The 21,341-nt window shown below is 39.9% G+C and overlaps 1 protein-coding gene across 1 annotated transcript in view; it reads left to right on the top strand.

The window, feature by feature from the left end:
• LOC126162494 (ubiquitin-like-conjugating enzyme ATG3) overlaps positions 1-20,885 on the top strand; it is an 86,185-nt gene extending 65,300 nt beyond the window's left edge. The window contains exon 7 of the mRNA XM_049919038.1: positions 20,406-20,885. Within this exon, the coding sequence (XP_049774995.1) occupies positions 20,406-20,556 (151 nt within the window). The 3' untranslated portion in view covers positions 20,557-20,885. The remainder of the gene's footprint in view (positions 1-20,405) is intronic.
• Positions 20,886-21,341: the final 456 nt, after the last annotated feature.

Here is a 21,341-nt window from a genome sequence, read left to right as displayed (position 1 = left end):
TGAGGGTTTCGATTAATTATCATTTCTTTCTAGTGGAGGTGCATGGTCATCATTGGTATCTGTTCTGATGGAACAGTTACTACCTTCATATTCAAAACAAATGGCTTGATGCATTTTTTCCTTGTTTCTACATTAAGGAGGTAATTTGTTAATTCCTTATTTCTGACTGCTTCTTTAATCATTGCAGTTCTTCTTTTAACTTCAGTTATACTTCTGTTATCATCTGTTATTTACCAGACAGTAAAATTCATTTACTTACATATTGTATTACTTCTTATCTTAGTGTTTGCCCGTACTTATCTGTTGATTTATCTATCACCATTATTTTATGCTTCTTTGTGTTTCTTTTCAGTTTGTGGTTGTCTAAAGCATCACACAAATTTTTAAATGAAAATGACCAACTTTTGAAAATATAATGTGATTGGATATATAAAAAAACCTTATTACAAAGTAGCAGCAGGAGAACACACGTATAAAGCTATTAAAGTTTGCAAGCTTTCGGAGCGAGTGGCGCCTCCTTTTGGCAGAAGGGTTGAAAGTGAAGGATGTGCGGTGAAGGAAAACAATTGATGAGCACGGCTATCAACCTTTAGAAGTGGCCCTCAGTAATCACAAGACAAATATAGAATCTTATTCACAGCCTCTCCTTCAGAAATTGTGTGTGTGTGTGGGGGGGGGGGGGGGGGGTTAAGGTTTAATGTCCCATCGACCTCAAGGTCATTTAGAGACAGAGCTGAATCTCGGATTGTGTCAAGGATGGAGAAGGAAATCGGCGGCCATGCCCTTTCAAAAGAACAACACCAGCATTTGCCTGAAGCAATTTAGTTGGAAAATTTTAAAAATTAGAATTGTCTTTTAGGCCTTTTAAAACTGTATTTCAGACACTTTCTGGCTCTAAATAAAGATTATTTTCCAGAAATTAAAACAAATGTAAATAAAAAAATCAGGTTAAGTGAAAAAAGTTTAGTAAACATAAAGGTGCTCTAGAAACATTTCTGTAAATTACAAATACTGCAAAATTGATACACGTATTTCTTTAAAATCATTAATTAAAAGGAAGGTAAAACATGTAAACAAAATTCACCTACATCATGAAATGAGGCCTGTCTTCAGTGTTTTATGCAAAAATGTTTATAAGTCTTTCTCATCCATTGCCTCTACTTGTACAATATATGATTTTCACTTGTGACTGATGATAATTTTCTCTTGAGTGATAATTTTGTTGCGCTCTTTACAGCCTGAATCTGATCCTTTGAAAAATTTGTTGGTAACATCCTCTTCCTGAAGATAAACGGTTCAGTTTACTGATGATCAAAGCACTTAAAGTTTCCTGTGTTCACACTAGATTGAAATTCAGTACTGTTTTCCTAACAATAATGAAAACTTTCTCACAGGCAGCATTACTATGAGGAATAAACAGTAATGCAAGCATAAGCATGCTCAGTGATGGGTACTTTTTGATGCCGGATGCATCACACATAGCAGATATTTTGTACCAAGCAGTATCAGCTCTCATCTTCCACCATTCCAAAGTCATCAAACTGCTATCTTCAAAGGTCTAACTTTTTTTCACAATCCCTCGGTGCATCAGGAAATAACTTATTCATCTTTACAACTGACAATAATGATTTTCTTTTCCTAGATCCAATATCTATAACTTATCAGTTTTTAAAAAGTCATCATGTAGTGCTTAACTACATGAGTTGATGAAAAATCTTCAGAAATCTTCATAAAATTTTGTAACTACAGATTTTTCAAGCTTGGTATGATGAATGTAGCTTCTAGTGTGTACATCAACAATAATATCTTCATCTCCTGTGCGCTATTTATTTATTTTTTTAAATTTCAATCCCAGAAGACTACCAGAAGTAGGTACTGCAGAATGATTAGTAAATCTCACAATCAAATATGTAAACTGTGAATTACTGGCCCTTCTTTCTGAAGGAATACATTTGCTTTTGTAAATAACAAAAGGCTATTACACAAGAAAAGAAGACACAACTTAGTCACTGGATGATTTAGGATAGGGCACATTCGAGATAAGTGAGAGGTGTTTACATTTTTGAAGCTTCATTGTTGAAAAATTTTACAAGATGTTCCAACTGTTCAATTATTCTTTCTATTGATGAGAGCAGAGAGAGCCATCTTGTACAAACATACTTCGGTATTTTGGGGGGCTTACTGCCATACATATTTGATAAAGTTTGAAAGTAGACTGTGTTTTTGAACTCCTTTGGAGAAAGTAGAAACTGTCCATTACAAATTCTTGAGCATCAAAATATTGTAGGCTTTTCACACCATTTTGTGCAGCTAAATGAAAAAGGTGGCAGGAACAAAATTGTTTTTCAAAAAAGCAGCGACTTGTCTTGTATGTCCTACCATTGTATTCCAGCAATTGTCATGCAGTTGACAATATTGTTGTGCACATCTTTCCCTGTTGAATAGTAAAGTAAATAATGTCAATTGAATATTAAAGTAAATAATGTCAAGTAGCCCCCCCATGAACCATGGACCTTGCCATTGGTGGGGAGGCTCACGTGCCTCAGCGATACAGATAGCCGTACCGTAGGTACAACCACAACGGAGGGGTATCTGTTGAGAGGCCAGACAAACATGTGGTTCCTGAAGAGGGACAGCAGCCTTTTCAGTAGTTGCAAGGGCAACAGTCTGGATGATTGACTGATCTGGCCTTGTAACAATAACCAAAACGGCCTTGCTGTGCTGGTACTGCGAACGGCTGAAAGCAACAGGAAACTATGGCTGTAATTCTTCCCGAGGGCATGCAGCTTTACTGTATGATTAAATGATGATGGCGTCCTCTTGGGTAAAATATTCCAGAGGTAAAATAGTCCACCATTCGGATCTCCGGGCGGGGACTACTCAAGAGGATGTAGTTATCAAGAGAAAGAAAACTGGCGTTCTACGGATCGGAGCATGGAATGTCAGATCCCTTAATCGGGCAGGTAGGTTAGAAAATTTAAAAAGGGAAATGGATAGGTTAAAGTTAGATATAGTGGGAATTAGTGAAGTTCGGTGGCAGGAGGAACAAGACTTCTGGTCAGGTGACTACAGGGTTATAAACACAAAGTCAAATAGGGTTAATGCAGGAGTAGGTTTAATAATGAATAGGAAAATAGGAATGCAGGTAAGCTACTACAAACAGCATAGTGAACGCATTATTGTGGCCAAGATAGATACGAAGCCCACACCTACTACAATATTACAGTTTATATGCCAACTAGCTCTGCAGATGACGAAGAAATCGAAGAAATGTATGATGAAATAAAAGAAATTATTCAGATAGTGAAGGGAGACGAAAATTTAAGTCATGGGTGACTGGAATTCAAGTGTAGGAAAAGGGAGAGAAGGAAACATAGTAGGTGAATATGGATTGGGGCTAAGAAATGAAAGAGGAAGCCGCCTGGTAGAATTTTGCACAGAGCACAACTTAATCATGGCTAACACTTGGTTTAAGAATCATGATAGAAGGTTGTATACATGGAAGAACCCTGGAGATACTAGAAGGTATCAGATAGATTATACAATGGTAAGACAGAGATTTAGGAACCAGGTTTTAAATTGTAAGACATTTCCAGGGGCAGATGTGGACTCTGACCACAATCTATTGGTTATGACCTGTAGATTAAAACTGAAGAAACTGCAAAAAGGGGGGAATTTAAGGAGATGGGACCTGGATAAACTGAAAGAACCAGAGGTTGTACAGAGTTTCAGGGAGAGCATAAGGGAACAATTGACAGGAACGGGGGAAAGAAATACAGTAGAAAAAGAATGTGTAGCTTTGAGGGATGAAGTAGTGAAGGCAGCAGAGGATCAAGTAGGTAAAAAGACGAGGGCTAGTAGAAATCTTTGGGTAACAGAAGAAATATTGAATTTAATTGATGAAAGGAGAAAATATAAAAATGCAGTAAATGAAGCAGGCAAAAAGGAATACAAACGTCTCAAAAATGAGATCGACAGGAAGTGCAAAATGGCTAAGCAGGGATGGCTAGAGGACAAATGTAAGGATGTAGTGGCTTATCTCACTAGGGGGAAAGATAGATACTGCCTACAGGAAAATTAAAGAGACCTTTGGAGATAAGAGAACCACTTGTATGAACATCAAGAGCTCAGATGGAAACCCAGTTCTAAGCAAAGAAGGGAAAGCAGAAAGGTGGAAGGAGTATATAGAGGGTCAATACAAGGGCGGTGTACTTGAGGACAATATTATGGAAATGGAAGAGGATGTAGATGAAGATGAAATGGGAGATACAATACTGCATGAAGAGTTTGACAGAGCACTGAAAGACCTGAATCGAAGCAAGGCTCCCGGAGTAGACAACATTCCATTGGAACTACCGTATTTACTCGAATCTAAGCCGCACTTTTTTTCCGGTTTTTGTAATCCAAAAAACCGCCTGCGGCTTAGAATCGAGTGCAAAGCAAGCGGAAGTTCAGAAAAATGTTGGTAGGTGCCGCCACAACTAACTTCTGCCGTCGAATATATGTAGCGCTACACAGGCATGCCTTTTAGGCACAAAGATAAATACGGGTGCCAAAACCTCTGCGTCAGTAAATAAATTTAAAAAAAAAAAAGGTGAAAGACGAGCTTTTTTTCTCCGCCCCGAGTTTCGACCACTGCATTTTCATACATTATCCAACGAAGCAAATACAAATTCCGTATTGTTCATCTTCGAATGTAGCACAATTTAAATGTACTACTAAAATCCGACTGGCAAGACTGTTTGGGATGTTTGTCAATATGGCCAACTCTACGTTCTGAATTTTTTCCTACCTGTGAGAATAGATGGTTGCTAATAGGAACCTGATGAAATGTGAATCACATGCAGTATTCTCTTCACCGTAAGAATAATACGAATATAAACATTTTGCCATGTATACTTTCGTGTTTGCTGCTATCTCATTTAAATCCTGTCTGCCTAATAAACTACGAAACTTGAGTGAGACAATAGCAAACGCGGAAGAATATACGTATCGTGTCATGTTTATATTCGTATTATTCTTATGCCTAATAGTGATACAGTCAGAAATGAAGCACGGCAACTGACTAGATTTTTAAATCTAAGATGACTCTAATTTCTGTGCAGAATTTGATGTACTAAAGAAGCGGGTGCAAAGATTTTCAAACGGAGAAAAATTTTCGCCTAATTCTCGTTCAGAACATGTTCTATCATACGCAGTCTATTACTTGGTTCTTGTTGATCATTATCAAAGAAAGCAGCAGTGTAAGTAACAACAAATAGCAGTTTCTTGCCATTGTTTCGCTAATGAGACGATTCCTCTCTTTTTTTTTTTAATTGTAAGCGACGGTAGCGTGCACAAAAGCAAGCCATGCCGCGAGCGGCGAGAGGCCGTAAACACGCACTATCAGACTGCGACAAACAATGCATGACACTGTACAGTAATGCATTTTCAGCTTAGAGTGACTGACGTAAACACCGATAACAAAGAAAACGGCACTTATCAGATCAAAGCAAAATAAGCAATCGATTCAAACCAGACGAAGCACGTGAAAAAGGAAGGGTACCCGTATAAATACGGACGGAGAGCCTGACGCATAGCAATGACTACCTGGTAAAGCTTAACTGCTAAGCTTACGACTCGAACCAAATTACTGTAGCTGTATCGTCATTCATTCGACCTAAATTGTGTCTCATATTACAATGGACCAACTTTGTTTCGATTTGGAGGTGCGGCCTAAAACTTTTCTCTGCCTTTGAATTTCGAGTCTCAAATTTCAGGTGTGGCTTAGATTCGGGATTTTTTTTTTTTTTTTTCCTTTATTTCAAGTCTCATTTTTCAGGTGCGGCTTAGATTCGAGTGCGGCTTAGATTCGAGTAAATACGGTACTGACAGCCTTGGGAGAGCCAGTCCTGACAAAACTCTACCATCTGGTGAGCAAGATGTATGAAACAGGCGAAATACCCTCAGACTTCAAGAAGAATATAATAATTCCAATCCCAAAGAAAGCAGTTGTTGACAGATGTGAAAATTACCGAACAATCAGTTTAATAAGCTACAACTGCAAAATACTAACACGAATTCTTTACAGACAAATGGAAAAACTAGTAGAAGCCGACCTCGGGGAAGATCAGTTTGGATTCCGTAGAAATACTGGAACACGTGAGGCAATACTGACCTTAAGACTTATCTTAGAAGAAAGATTAAGGAAAGGCAAACCTACGTTTCTAGCATTAGTAGACTTAGAGAAAGATTTGACAATGTTGATTGGAATACTCTCTTTCAAATTCTAAAGGTGGCAGGGGTAAAATACAGGGAGCGAAAGGCTATTTACAATTTGTACAGAAACCAGATGGCAGTTATAAGAATCGAGGGACGTGAAAGGGAAGCAGTGGTTGGGAAGGGAGTAAGACAGGGTTGTAGCCTCTCCCCGATGTTATTCAATCTGTATATTGAGTAAGCAGTAAAGGAAACAAAAGAAAAATTCGGAGTAGGTATTAAAATCCATGGAGAAGAAATAAAAACTTCGAGGTTCGCTGATGACATTGTAATTCTGTCAGAGACAGCAAAGGACGTAGAAGAGCAGTTGAACGGAATGGATGGTGTCTTGAAGGGAGGATATAAGATGAACATCAACAAAAGCAAAACGAGGATAATGGAATGTAGTCAAATTAAGTCGGGTGATGTTGAGGGTATTAGATTAGGAAATGAGACACTTAAAGTAGTAAAGGAGTTTTGCTATTTGGGGAGCAAAATAACTGAAGATGGTCAAAGTAGGGAGGATATAAAATGTAGACTGGCAATGGCAAGGAAAGCGTTTCTGAAGAAGAGAAATTTGTTAACATCGAGTATAGATTTAAGTGTCAGGAAGTCATTTCTGAAAGTATTTGTATGGAGTGTAGCCATGTATGGAAGTGAAACATGGACAGTAAATAGTTTGGACAAGAAGAGAATAGAAACTTTTGAAATGTGGTGCTACAGAAGAATGCTGAAGAATAGATGGGTAGATCACATAACTAATGAGGAAGTATTAAATAGGATTGGGGAGAAGAGAAGTTTGTGGCACAACCTGACCAGAAGAAGGGATCGGTTGGTAGGACATGTTCTGAGGCATCAAGGGATCACCAATTTAGTATTGGAGGGCAGCGTGGATGGTAAAAATCGTGGTGGGAGACCAAGAGATGAATACACTAAGCAGATTCAGAAGGATGTAGGTTGCAGTAGGTACTGGGAGATGAAGAAGCTTGCACAGGATAGAGTAGCATGGAGAGCTGCATCAAACCAGTCTCAGGACTGAAGACCACAACAACAACAACAACAACAACAACAACAACAACAACAATGTCAAGTAGATGTAGATTCATATCTGCAATGTCTGTGCTACCATCAGTTGCAAGAGGAAAGGAGTTTCCTTTTAAGTATTCTACTACATCATTCTGTGTTCCAGGTGGCAAAGAATTTATAGCTGCAGTTCCTTTAGTTCTTCCACAGCTGTATTTTTTAGCAATATGAGAACCCAGGAAATATTTTTTGAACAGCTGTGAAATATGATCTGCACAAAAATATTGGCAGGCTGTTCAGCAATAAATGAACTAAAAGCATTTCAGCATTGGTAACAGAGTCTTCCTCGGCAGGTTTTATTCCAAATGATGACAATGGTGCATTTGAAGATTGAAGGTTTGTTAGGTCTACATGTATTTTATACAGAACATGATGATGGCAATCACCACGTCCAGTAAGCTTTATAGAAATCTCTTGTGAACACACTGTACAAAACACATGTTGGTCTGATTTATATTTGATTTTACCAAATACGGTCATTCTTTTGCTATACTGTTTCCAAATTTATGTCCAGTTTTACGTTCTATAGTTAAACTGCCATCCATTGTACTAACACTTCGGTGTTCCACGATATTAATGTCTGAATTTGGTACAGTTTTTTTTCTCACCTTCACTCGGGGTATCTTTCGCACTGTTTAATTTTGCATTATCGTTTTTGTCAAGCTTTTCGTTATGGACACTATTAACAGTTGCTGAAGAGCAATTTACACAAAGGATAATGTAGATTTTATTACACTACCTAACTTAACTAGGGCAAATGTCAAAAAGGATTATGAAACTGCAACTATAAAAATTACTCAGTTCAACCTGGTTATTGCTACAGTTTACCGATCACCATCCGGGAATTTTGAACTTTTCTTAAACAAAATGGAGTCATTGCTAAATAAAGTAAAAAAAAATGGATTGTGAATTGATAATCTGTGGTGACTTCAATATTGATTTCCTCATGAATAGTGGAAATAGGGAGACCATTTTGAACCTCGGAACGTCCTACAATTTAAAGGCTGAAGTAAAAGCAGCTACCCGAGTAACAGACACTTACCAAACAGCTCTTGGTCAGTTTCTAGTCAAGAAGAGTTTACACACCACCACACTAAAAATTTTCAATGCAGGTTTTAGTGACCATCTTGCTCAAATACTAAGCATAAAAGTACAAGGCAACATGTCTTTCAGAACAGCATATCGAAGTTATAATCAGCATAATGTAAACTACTTCAACAACTTATTACAGGAAGAAAAATGGCCAGGAGTGTACAAAATGAATGATATAAATGAAAAATTCAACACTTTCATTGATACATTAACCCATTTCTTTGAACTTGCATTCCCACTGACAACATTAACCATACGGGGGAACTCTAGAACAAACAGCTGGATCACAAAGGGAATAAGGGTTACATGCCAGAAGAAAAGACTACTACATGAAATAAGTAACTCAAAAAATTCCTCACCTGTATTACGCGCATACTATAAAAAATACTCCAAAATATTAAGAAAAGTAATAAAAGCAGCAAAAATAATGCATAATGATGAAATCATCATTTATAATTCAGCTAATAAATCAAAGGCTATGTGGAGTGTTATAAAAAAAGAATGTGGAGAATTCAGACAACCTTGCAAAAATATAACAATATCACATAAAAATAAAAAGGTAACAAACCCCTTAGAAGTAGCCAACACACTTAACAACTTTTTCACAGGTGTTGCTGATAATATGTTACAATCAAACTTTAAGAGCACCCAGGCAAATGAATATAAAATAAGTGCATGTAGAGGATCAATGTACATCAGTTCTCTTTCACAATATGAAGTAGCTAAAGCTATAAAAGGACTAAAAAATTCCAAATTGGCAGGTAGTGATGGTATACCTGCAACAATGTTAAAGAAGAGCGCATCAAACATAATTGAAGTACTCACACACTTACGTGACTGCTCACTTCAGGCAGGCACTTTCCCCGATGTGTTGAAAACATCAAAAGTTATTCCTGTATATAAAAAAAGGGATAAAGACAATGTAAATAACTATAGACCCATCACAATTTCCTCCTGCATCTCTAAAGTACTGGAAAAAGTTACGTATGAGAAACTTATGAAATTTATAAATAAAAACAGCGTCCTATGTAATGAACAACATGATTCAGAAATAAGAGGTCAACGACAACTGCTGTCTATGAGTGCATCAATTCCATCCTAAACCTGATGGACAAAAAACAGGAAACAATAGGAGTATTTATTGACATGGTGGGCCATAAAATTCTGCTATCAAAGCTTGAAAGATATGGTATTCGAGGTCTGTCCAACAAGTGGATCAGTTCCTTCCTGACTAATCGTAAGCAGGCAGTGTGCATCAAGCACATACATATTGAACTAAAAACTGTATCTAATCACTTATCTGACTATAAACAAATTAAATGTGGTGTACCCCAAGGATCAGTAATGGGATCTCTTTTGTTTCTTCTGTACATAAATGATCTAAGCTTAAATGTTGATGCACAAAAAACAATCATATTTGCAGATGACACCACAATTCTACTAAAAGGAGACGACAATACACAGTTACAGCAGACAGTAAACACAGTCACGAAACAACTTAGCAGCTGGGCACAGAGTAATCAGCTTGTAAAAAACAGTAAGAAAACCATTGCTCTAAAATTCCACAATGTTCCTAACAAGGACATGTTTATCCTATCAGTCTCTATCAATGACGAACCAGTTGGTAACGATACTGAAACCAAATTCTTAGGACTTTGGCTGCAGAGTAACATCAGATGGAATAAGCATATTGAATATCTCAATGCAGAACTGAGCAAAACATGTTACCTTCTTTGTTCATTAAAATCGTGGTGTAGTGAGAAAACAGTACTGAATGCTTATAATGCTTACTTTCATTCTCATCTTAGATATGGGCTCACCACCTGCGGAAACTCTACAACAGCTAATAGCACTTTTAAACTACAAAAAAGGGCCATTAGAATCTTGTTTGGGTGCAAGCCTAGAGACTCTTGTAAACCCCTGTTTAAGAAATCTGGTATTCCTGGAGACTGCAAGGGGGGGGGGGGGGGGGGGGGGGGGAACAAAAAAAAACTGTGATATACATGATCACTTTACCATACAGAACAGAAACTTACTTATGACTCAAATCAGCACAGCACTGTGCCAAAAAGGTACTTTTCACACGGGAGTTAAGCTTTATAACAAATTTCCTGAAAACATAAAAGCTATCACTGAGGTCAGTACATTTGGAAAATCTCTAAAGTCATATTTACAGCATCACTGCTTTTACTCCATTGAAGAATACTTAAATTTATGAAATATGTTATAAAAAAAAAAAAAAAGTGGATGAATATTACCACTGAACACAATGTAATGATTACTGAAAACATCAGTGGTCTGTACACAATGCAGGCATTAATCGTCCTGGCATGTTGCTGGCACGTGCACTAGATGGAAATACCCCGATCACTCAAAATACTGCATGAAACTCAAAGGGCATGGTATAGTTCTTTTATGTCACTCATTCGAATAAAAATTTCAGGGAGCTCAGGGTTCCTCTTAATTAATTGTTTTTTTTGAGATTATTTACTATGTAATTTTTGTTCTCTTATGTAAATATCACAGAACTATGTTCTGTATGCATGGGCACATTATTGCCACCTAGTATGCATGCGTACATTCACAGGTGGTTCCAACTTCCGTGCGAGGATGACGTGTCTACCAATTTTCTTACTTCCACTGCTAAATGGCTGTTGCGCTAGACTTGTATGTCGAAATCATTCCTAGACAGGTTTACTACATAATCTGAAAAACAAAACTATAAAACATTTTAGTAACGTATGACTGGCAAAAAGCAGACAGTGTCTTTTCTGAATTTTTGTAACAAGAAATTGATAATGTCCATTTTGCTAATTTTTTAGTACCTCCCCATGCTCCCTAATGAAGGTGATACATCCATAATAGTTACAGACAATCCGTAATAGTTGGTAGCTATGGGTGAGGTTTAGGAAATGTGGAAAGTTTTGAAAAGTCTCCCAGAACCCCACGTCCAGGGAGACTTACTGTAAGTGGTTTGGGCTACTTTTCCGAACTCTACCCCTCTTCCTAAACCTCACCAGTCCCTTTCCTTCAACCCTCTTCTTACCTCTTCAGTTCTTCAGCCAGAAGGAGGAGCCAATGGCTCCAAATGCTTGCAAACTTTAATATCTGTATATGTGTAATCTCCTTCTGCTGGTTGGTGAGTTGATTTTTTATCTATCCAATTATTTAGACAAAAATTTTTGATATATAGTTCATTTCCTTTCCAGAATCTGGTAACACTACTATATCATCATCGAATCAAATACAGTGTTTTTATTGCACTTTCTATAAATAAATTTGGTGAGATAGAACAATCTTGTGGAAGAGCTCTTTTTATTCTAGCCTCTTTTTTTAGTGTCATTGATATCCATTTCGGTTCTCTGGGTTTTGTATAATTCGAGAATTAGTTTTCTCTCCAATCTATAACAATTTTATTCAGTTTCCCAGACAGTATCTTCTAGTCCACTCTATAGAAAGCCTTCTCTAGGTCAATGTATGTGATGTATATTTTCCTGTCCCTATCACTTCATCTTTCTAAGATCATTCGCAGTGCCATTATAGCTTCCATTGTTCTTTCCCTTTCCTAAATCAAAATTGATTTTTGCCTAAATGTTAGTCAGTCTTAGTTTTTTGTCTGTCCTTAGTGATGTTGAATAGAACTTTTGAAGCATTGGCTTAGTAATGCCAGTGTTCTGTCCAATAGTCATTGGCATTTGCATTTTCAAGTTGTGTAATTAAAAAATTCCATTGGTAGTGTGCCATTGTCAGAGCAGACACAACTTTCACCTTATTTCCATCATTCTGTAATAACTCAGCAGGGATGCTACCTGTTCCAGTCACTTTTTTGTTGTTTAAAGCACCTTGAATACTGATGTGATAAATGATGATACTGTGAATTCATGTTTCCACTTCATTCTTTGTGACATCTTCCCCATCATGTAATTCTTCAATGTATTCCTTCCATCTATTAGCTATTTTTTCATGTTCAAATAAAACGTTACTGTTTTTATCCTTAATTATGTTGCTACAAGTTCTACATCCAAACTGTGGTTATCCGATTTTTTGGTACATCTTGCCTGTGGTTTTTTTTTTCCTTCTGCAGGCCAACAGGAGAATGCCAATGCTTCTGTAGACGTCACGGGGTAGGAGCCTCCTGCCTCTATGCCTTGTGGCAGTAAGTGTTCGACGGCTGGCACTCAGCAGCCACTGAGGTGGACACCCCTTCATGACTTTCCTCCAATGGAACGTTCACATCTTAGATCCAACAAAGAGGATTTATGGCTGCTCTTAGAATCACAGTATCCCCTTTTTCTCTGCCTTCAGGAAACAAAACTGCATCCTCACAATTGCTTTGAGCTCTCGCACTTCTTCCCGGTTCGTTTGACCTTCCCCCCTCGCCCCACCGAGGACGGCATTCCATCTCATGGGGAAGTCCTGCTACTCACACGGGATTACTTTCATAGTGAACCCATCTCCCTGATTACCCACCTTCAAGCTGTTGCAGTTCGCCTTTTCCCTTTGTACCATGTACATCTCTGTCATTCGATGTCAGCAGGGCAGACTTCCTCCATCTTGTTGGGCAGCAACCTCACCACTTTCTGCTGCTTGGTGACTTTAATGCACACTATCCCCTTTGGGGTTTTCCCAGAACCTGTCAGAGACATGCCCTCTTGGCTCACCTCAATCAACTTAACCTCTTTGCTTCAGCCCAGGAGGACCCACATTACTTTCAGACTCCACGCACTAACCGTCTGCACTGCCCTGTTTGCCAATTGTCACGAGTGGTCTGTTCTCTCTGAAACATACTGGAGCGACCATTTCCCGTGTACTATCAGTTTGCTGACACCTACCCCACCCACATGCACATCCAAATGGCAGCTTACTAAGGCTGACTGGAGGCCTTACTCCTACCTGGTGACCTTCGATGAACAACATTTCCCCAGTTATGGTGACCAGGTAGAATATCCAAGAAACGTTATCTTTACCACTGAAGAACGTTCCATTCCTCGCACTCCTCTTTACCATGAGGTGTCTCAGTCCCTTGGTGGGCTGAGGCATGCCACGACCCAATTCATCAGTTCATGCATGGAGATGTGTTCTGTCCATTTTTAAGCATTATCCTATGATGGCAAACTGCATTCATTGTAAACAGTTTTGTCCACAGTGTCATTGCTTTCTTCAGGATAGCAAAAAAGCTTGCTGGATTTCATTCACTAGTTCCTTTAACAGTTCCACTCCCTCTTCCGACAGCTCTCTGGTACCAAGATCCATTCCCCAATTTTCGACCTGACAGTAGCAGACAATGTCACCTGGACCCTATTGCTACCTGCAACACCTTGGGCACGATTTTGCAGAGATTTTGAGCTCCTCCCCCTATCACCCCATCTTCCCACATTGGAAACGAGTGGAGTGGATGGGATGGGGGGGGGGGGGGGGGGGTGCTACCCTTCTCTTCTCAGAATCAAGAGTGCTACAGTGCCCCCTTTACTATGAAGGAGCTAAATCATGCTCTCACTTCATCCCGATCCTCCACCCCAGGGCAAGACGCTGTTCACATTCAGATGTTGCAGCACCTTTCTGTTGTGGGCAAGCACGTTCTGCTTCATATGTACAACTGCATCTGGGCAGAGGGCATGTTTCCCAGATGCTGCCGTGAAGCCACTGTCACATCCATACCTAAGCCTGGTAGGTACAAACACATTCTTTCCAGCTTCCACCCCTTTCTCTCACCAGCTGTCTTTGCAAGGTGGTGGAACATATAATTTGTGCCCGGTGGGTATGGTGGCTCAAGTCTCGCAATTTTCTAACCACTGCACAGTGTGGATTTTGAGTGCTCCATTCTGCAGTTGACCATCTCGTCACTTTGTCCACCAATGTCATGAATAGTTCTCTACGGTAATTCCAACCTGTGGCAGTGTTTTTTGATTTAGAGAAGGCCTACGACTCCTGCTGGAGGAATTTTATCATCTGTACTCTCTCCATGTGGGGCTGCCGAGGCCACATCTCATTTCCTTCAGCAGTATATATATATATATATATATATATATATATATATATATATATATATATATATATATATATATATATATATATATATATTTTTTTTTTTTTTAATGAGTTTTCAAGGTATGTGTGGGTTCTGCTTCGTCGGATACCTTTTTCCAGGGAACCAGTGTGCCTCAGGGTTCCATGCTTAGTGTCTGTCGTCCTCTTTGCTATTGTCATTAACCCTATAATGGCCCGTCTTCTGCCAGGCATCTCCGGCTCCCTTTTTCTTGACGATTTTGCTATCTATTGCAATTCTCCACGGACTTGTCTTATTGAGCGGTGTCTTCAGCGCCTTTGCTCACGGAGCATTGACAGTGGCTTTCGTTTTTGCACTGACAAATCAGTTTGTATGAATTTTCGGTAGTGCAATTGCCTTCTTCCACTGTCTTTACACATTGGGCCTGTTGCTCTTTCGTTCATTGAAACTTCGAAATTCCTGGGATTCCTGCTCAATAGGAAACTTTTTTGGTCCTCCCACGTGTCTTACCTGGCAGCCTGCTGTATGCGGTTGCTTAGTGTCCTACGTGTCTTGAGTGATGCACACTCCTCCGTTTGTAACAGTCCCTTGTCTGTTCGAAACTAGACTATGCATGCTTTGTTTATGCATCTGCATGCCCGTCCCTTTTATGCTGTCTCAATACTATCCTTCTTCGTGGCATCCGTTTGGCCACTGGCGCCTTTTACACTAGCTGGGTTGAGAGTCTGTATGCAAAAGCTGCTGAACTACTGCTGTCCTACTGCTGTGATTTTACCCTCAGCCTTCTTCTTTGATCACCAGTATGGGGCGTGTTCCTCTTTTCTGGTACCTCTTGAAATTTGCAGCTCTTTCTCCGGCAGCTTAACTTCATGCTACCTGCAACTTTCCTGGTGGGTGTGGTTCATGCGGCGGCCTGCATTCAGCTTGGCCTTCATTCACTTCCTAAGGACACTACTCCACGTGGAACTTCGCAATAGTACCTTCGTGTACACTGATGGCACTTGGACTGACCATGGTGTCGGGTGTGCCTTCATCATTGGCGCCGACATTTTTCGGTATTGGCTTCTGGAACACTACTCAATATTTACAGCAGATCTCTTCGCCCTGTGTCAGGCCATGCAGTAGATCCAGCAACAAAGGCTTTTCAATTGCGTCATCTGCTGCAACTCTCTTAGTGCCCTTCAAAGCCTCTGTGTGTTGCACGCCATCCATCCCTTTGTGCAATGGTTCTAGGAAAGCTGTCACTTGCTCAATCTTGGAGTCACTGTGACGTTAATGTGGGTTCCTGATCATGTCAGTCTGACAGAAAACGAGGCCGCTGGCACTGCTGCCAAGGCTGCTGCAGTCTTCGTACCCCCCCCCCCCCCCCTCCTTTTTTTTACTGCTTATGTTCTCTTTTTGTGTTTGCCGTCTGAGTTATCAGCCATTTTAGTGAATGACGCGCGGGCTGTTGACTGTGTTTTACTTTTTCTAATTGGGATTGATGTGTAGTCATTTTTAACTCCTCTCTCTGTCTTCATGTTCTACAGTTTTGAGATGGGTGCAAAAGACCTTAGTTGTTTTTGTGCCCTAAAACAAAACAAAAAACAATCATGCCCTGAAATGAGGGATATCCTATGCGAAGTCCTTCCCATCCACACCCAAAGTGGTGTTCCATTGCCCACGTAGCCTTCACATCATCAGAATCCATCCGTATGCCACTCCCAGCCCCAGAGCCACGAAGATCATATCCCTGTGGAAACCCTGGGTGCAAGACCTGCCAATCCACCCACCCAGCACTTCCTGTTCCAGTCCTGTCACAGGTTTATTCTACCCCATCAGTGGTGGGTTACCTATGAAATCAGCCATGTCACATACCAGATCTGCTGCAATCATTTCACGGATTTTTATATTGGTACGACTACCAACCAGTTGTCCACCAGTATGAATGGCAACTGGCAAACTGTGGCTAAGAGCAAAGTCGACCACCGAGTGGCATAACATGCTTGATTTCAGTGGCTGCTTCACTACCCAAGCCATCTGGATCCTCCCCTCTGCCACCAGCTTTTCTGAACTATGCAGATGGTAGTTATCCATACAATCATACAATACCTTCTCCGCCCCCGTAATTATCCTGGCCTCAACCTGCAGTAAATTACTGTCCTCACACCCTCTACTCAACAATTTCCATTCCATCTGTCCTATCGCCTCCTCCCCGTTCTCATCTTCCAGCCTCTTTTGTTCACTACCCTCTGCAAATGTACCCATCCATCTTTCCCTACCCTTCTCCTTTTGGATCCATTTTCCCCACAACCCTCCTGACACTGCACCAGTTGGCATTCTAGCCCCTGCACACTCCATCAGCCAGCATTCCTCTGTACACTATTATTCCTTCCCCTTCCCCGCCCCCTCCAGAGTGTTGCTGCCATCCCACATGATAGTTGCATTCTGGCCCGAGCTGCGAGAGTTGGCAGCCATATGTACGTGAGGTGCGCTTACTTGCATGTTTCCCGTTTCTCTTTTGCTGATGAAGATTGTGGCTGGAAAAAACTTATTGTGCCTTCTTTATGGTAAGTAACAATCTATCTTTTCCTGTTTTTATGAGATTCAATATTTCTTCTGCCATCCCCGGTTTTCTTGGCTTCAGCTTCTTCTTCCCTGGTAAATTCTGTGCTGTTTGCTATTTCCTCCCAGCTTATACTTTCCTAATATCTGTCTCCTCTCTCCTTGCTTTTTAAGTCTGATATTACATTTGGCGATAACTATCATGTGATCAGTATCAGTGTCAATACCAGGTTATGAATAATTAGGTTTTATTTTGTTGCTATTTATATTCCAGTCCAATGAAGACTCCGTTTGGTATCTGACACTAACTTCTAGTAATAACTTTGAAGCTTGTGTTTGTTAGGATCATTTCATAATGTTCACAGAATTGTAATAGATATTTGCCTCTGCTATTCACATTTTCCAGTCCAAATATGCCAACCCACTTTGAATTGTGGTTGCGACACAGGCATTAAAGTTTATCACTATTATGTCATTGTCACTTTTCTTTGTTATTCCTAATAATTCTTCTATCTGATCATACATGTAATTGATTCTTCATATTTACTTCTTGTTATTGGGAAGTAAACTTAGATCTTCAAAGATAAGGAAGGAATTTGAAAACAATTGAGAAGTAAATAAAAAATACAATGTTGAAAGAGGAGTGGCCAGAGAGAGAGCAGGAGTTAAGCTTTGGAGAGTGGTGGGAACATTAGGATAAATTTTGAGTTCAGGGAAATTAGTATTAAGCGGAGGATCCAAATAGCCTGTGTAGTGTATCAGGCGCTGAGGCCATGCTGAACAGCATGTTCAGCAGCTGGCTACTGGGTGTCCACAAAGCAGACAGTTTTCATCCTCTCGGTTAGATTAGTAATGGTCATTCCTGTACACAACACTGTGTACGGTGGTTCCACATGTTTCCCTGCCCTTTATGTTCTAAGGTTTACCAGTGGTGGACCTGGAGTAAGAGGTATTGGGTAGGTGATTGTGCAAGTTTTAAGAACAGGAATGATTGCTAGGATAGGGGACAGGGGTTGAGAAATGTCATAAGGTTTGGTGTTGCAGAGGGTAGGAAGTTGGTGGAAAGCTGTAGTGGGTGGTGTGGGAAGGATATCAGAAGGGGGTGATTTCATTCCGGGGTTTGACATCGAAGGTTCCTTGCCTTAGAGGTGTAATGTTTTGAGGCACTCAAGGCCTGGGTAATAATGGGTGTCAATACTTGTATGTGTCTCTTTAAAATCCTCCACTTTTCATCAGCCTTTGGATAAGTTAGCACACATTGTGTAATTCTCCTTGAACCCACCTGAAGACGCTATTCTTGTATTGGTCAAATATCTAAAAAAGTACCCTCTCACATCTGTCACCCAAGTGCAACCACAGCCATATTGGAACCCTACCACTTCACTGTTCTAGCCTCCATTTAGTGCTATATCTCTCAGTCAAATCCATCTCTGATCCTCAGATGTCCATTATTTCCTAAAGCCTAGCCCTTCAGTGTGACACTCAATTTCAATCATACAGCCCAAGTGAAAGATCCTCTATCATTCACCTACAACCTTCATCGTAAACACCACTTCACTATTCAGTTTCAACCCACAACCAATTAGTGAACACTGAACTCTACCTAGAATAGTTCCAACCCAAATCCCAAAATGATCCTCCTGCTCTTCCCCAAAACAATCCTCTCGAAACATTCCATTTATTCCTCACTTCCAGCATTGCCTCCTAGTCATTCCTGAAAACTATCAGCAAAATCTCAAACCTTACTCAAGCTAAATAATGAGTTCATACTGAGCCCTGGGCCCTCACCCCTAGGCCCTCACTGCTTCTGTAGAACTCCTTATCCATCCCTACCACCACCCCCCTCCCCTTCCTCTTCCATCTACTTTCCAAAATATGTAGAATGATCTATTGCCCATGCCATTGTAGCTAGCTTCAAAGTCCTTACCAGATACATCCAGTAGGCCATCGCTAAGCCATCTACAAAGAGCCACCCATTCTACATATGACACCGACCACTCCCTATAATGTCTCGGATCCATTCTCAGCCCTCTCCAAGGTGTAATTCTCATTACTATTAATGCTATCCTTGCTCTGCATAATATTCCCAAATAAGCATGGCCTCTTTGTGCGACACCAATAAATCTCACAATAGCCACTTGAAAGTCTCCACAAAACCTCCTTTATTGTCATCCTAGCCAACTTCACCCTTAGTCATAAATATTTCACTTCAGAGAGAGATGGGGGAGGAGGGGGGCGGACACTGCTATGAGAACCAAGATGGGCCATTACTGTGTTAACCTTTTCAGGGGCTGCATGGAAGTGGCATTTGTGAAGACACAGAGGCTTGGTCCCATGGCTTGGTACAGAGTTATCAGTGACATCTATGTGGTCTGGACTCAGTAGTTAAGACGAACTCCCTAACTTACTACAGCAGCTTCACTTCTTCTCTCAACTCGGATTCACCTGTTACATTTTCCATTTCTAAAAGAAGCACCTCACTTTGTCACCCAACATCACCCAGCCTTGAATTCACTTTATAACTATGGCACTGAAATAAGGGCAAAAGCAGGTAGACAGTGCAAGATGGCTCAAGTTTGAGGTTTATAGGCATTAAAAGTGGTACTAACAGATGCAGAATGTATTACAAAGTTACTCTAGTGATGAATTGCATGCAACATCATTCACAATGTGTCAATTCTGTGTCATGTGCTGGAGTAAACAGGCACTGCTCCATGAACTCAAAATAGAGAAGGGAGCTTTATCCCTAACCAACCTATATCTGCGAGTACAAATTTTAAACACACTTGTGAATATATTTTCTGTGCCGGAAGGCCAGTTGTATTTGTGCCCTGTAGTTCATGTCACAGAAGTGTTCACAACTGGCTAGAGCACTTATGAATTGGAGCCCATCAGTGGTAGTCGGTTTTCTAATACAGGATATTAGCATCCAGCTAAAACATTGAAATGAACCAATTGACATGCTGGTATTCTAAGTTTAAAGTTCACTGTTCTCCTTCATTTGGAGGTTACAAAGATACAGTGCCTGTACATAGGGTAATGACTATTGAAAGCTGTAGGGATGATGTTTTTGATCTCCATGTGAAATGTTTACAGGAATGAGGAGAAGGACAAAAATTTTCATCTACACAGCATGTATCTAGTTAGTCAAAATTTGAAGTGGCATGATATCAGAAGGAAGGAGCCAGTGAGTCTCCAAGTATTAATTGAAGCAAATAGAGATGGAATGGCTGTTGTGACGATTCCTTGGTGGTGTTCCCCTGCCTTCCACAAACCCTAAAAGTTGAATAGTTCTTTCCAAGGATAATGACAAACAGCTACCACCAGTCTGCTTTATGTGCTCTTGATCATATCTTGTGTTGTTGCTTAATTGCAGCTATTTTGTTAGCCAATGTGTGGAGATTGTTTCCTTTATTTTTAAACTCTTGCATTTTTTCCACAGGCATGCAGAAGTGATGAAAAAAATAATACAAACTGTAACTGAAGGAGGTGGCGAGTTGGGGGTTCACATGTACTTAATAATATTCCTGAAATTTGTCCAGGCTGTGATACCAACAATTGAATATGACTACACTCAGAATTTTGCAATGTGATGGGTATGATTTTTATCTTCCATTTAATGGAAAACACTGGAAAGCATTCCATCTTTTCTTCTCTTCCATACAGTGTTCTGTGAAGCTATTGAAAGAGATTTGAAATACAAGAATACTATACAGTTTTGCCTTGTATTTTAATTATTGGTTTCTCTGTATTCAGGAGCCTTCTGCTGAAAATATTCACATTTCCTTTGAGTATATGCAAGCAGTAAGATATTTGCATGTGTATTCTCTTGCTGTACAAGTTTTAGACTGCCTTGTTCATGGAAAAGAAAGGTCATTAACAGTTTGTGCACAAAATAAATTTGTTCCTACATTAAAATGTAGCAATGATTTTTTATTGCCCATAAAATGTATTTGAAAACCAAAATAAAAGAAAACCGAGAAAATCTAATCATTTGAGATTCCAGTTATGGTGACAGCAGCGCAGGAAACAGCCACTGCAGAATTATTTTATACTCCTTCAAAAGTTGAGGCAGACATTTGGTAAGCATATGAGGTAAGGTAAAGAACACAAGGAGGCACTCTATTATAGTGACATAAGCTGAACTTCACCAATTTGTGTTCCTCTGTCTGTGTTACCATAGCATGATACATTTTGTGCAAAAGTGTAATGTTTGAACAAGGTCTAAAACACAAACCAGAATCATTGCCAAAATCAAATTTTTGTTTCCAGAATGAGATTTTCACTCTGCAGCAGGGTGTGCACTGATATGAAACTTCCTGGCAGATTAAAACTGTGTGCCCGACCGAGACTCGAACTCGGGACCTTTTGCCTTTCG

Source organism: Schistocerca cancellata, chromosome 2, assembly GCF_023864275.1.
Source record: "Schistocerca cancellata isolate TAMUIC-IGC-003103 chromosome 2, iqSchCanc2.1, whole genome shotgun sequence".
In the NCBI taxonomy this organism is placed as follows: Eukaryota; Metazoa; Arthropoda; class Insecta; order Orthoptera; family Acrididae; genus Schistocerca; species Schistocerca cancellata.
The sequence above is the reverse complement of the archived record's forward strand: the minus strand, read 5'-3'. Positions and strand labels throughout refer to the sequence as shown.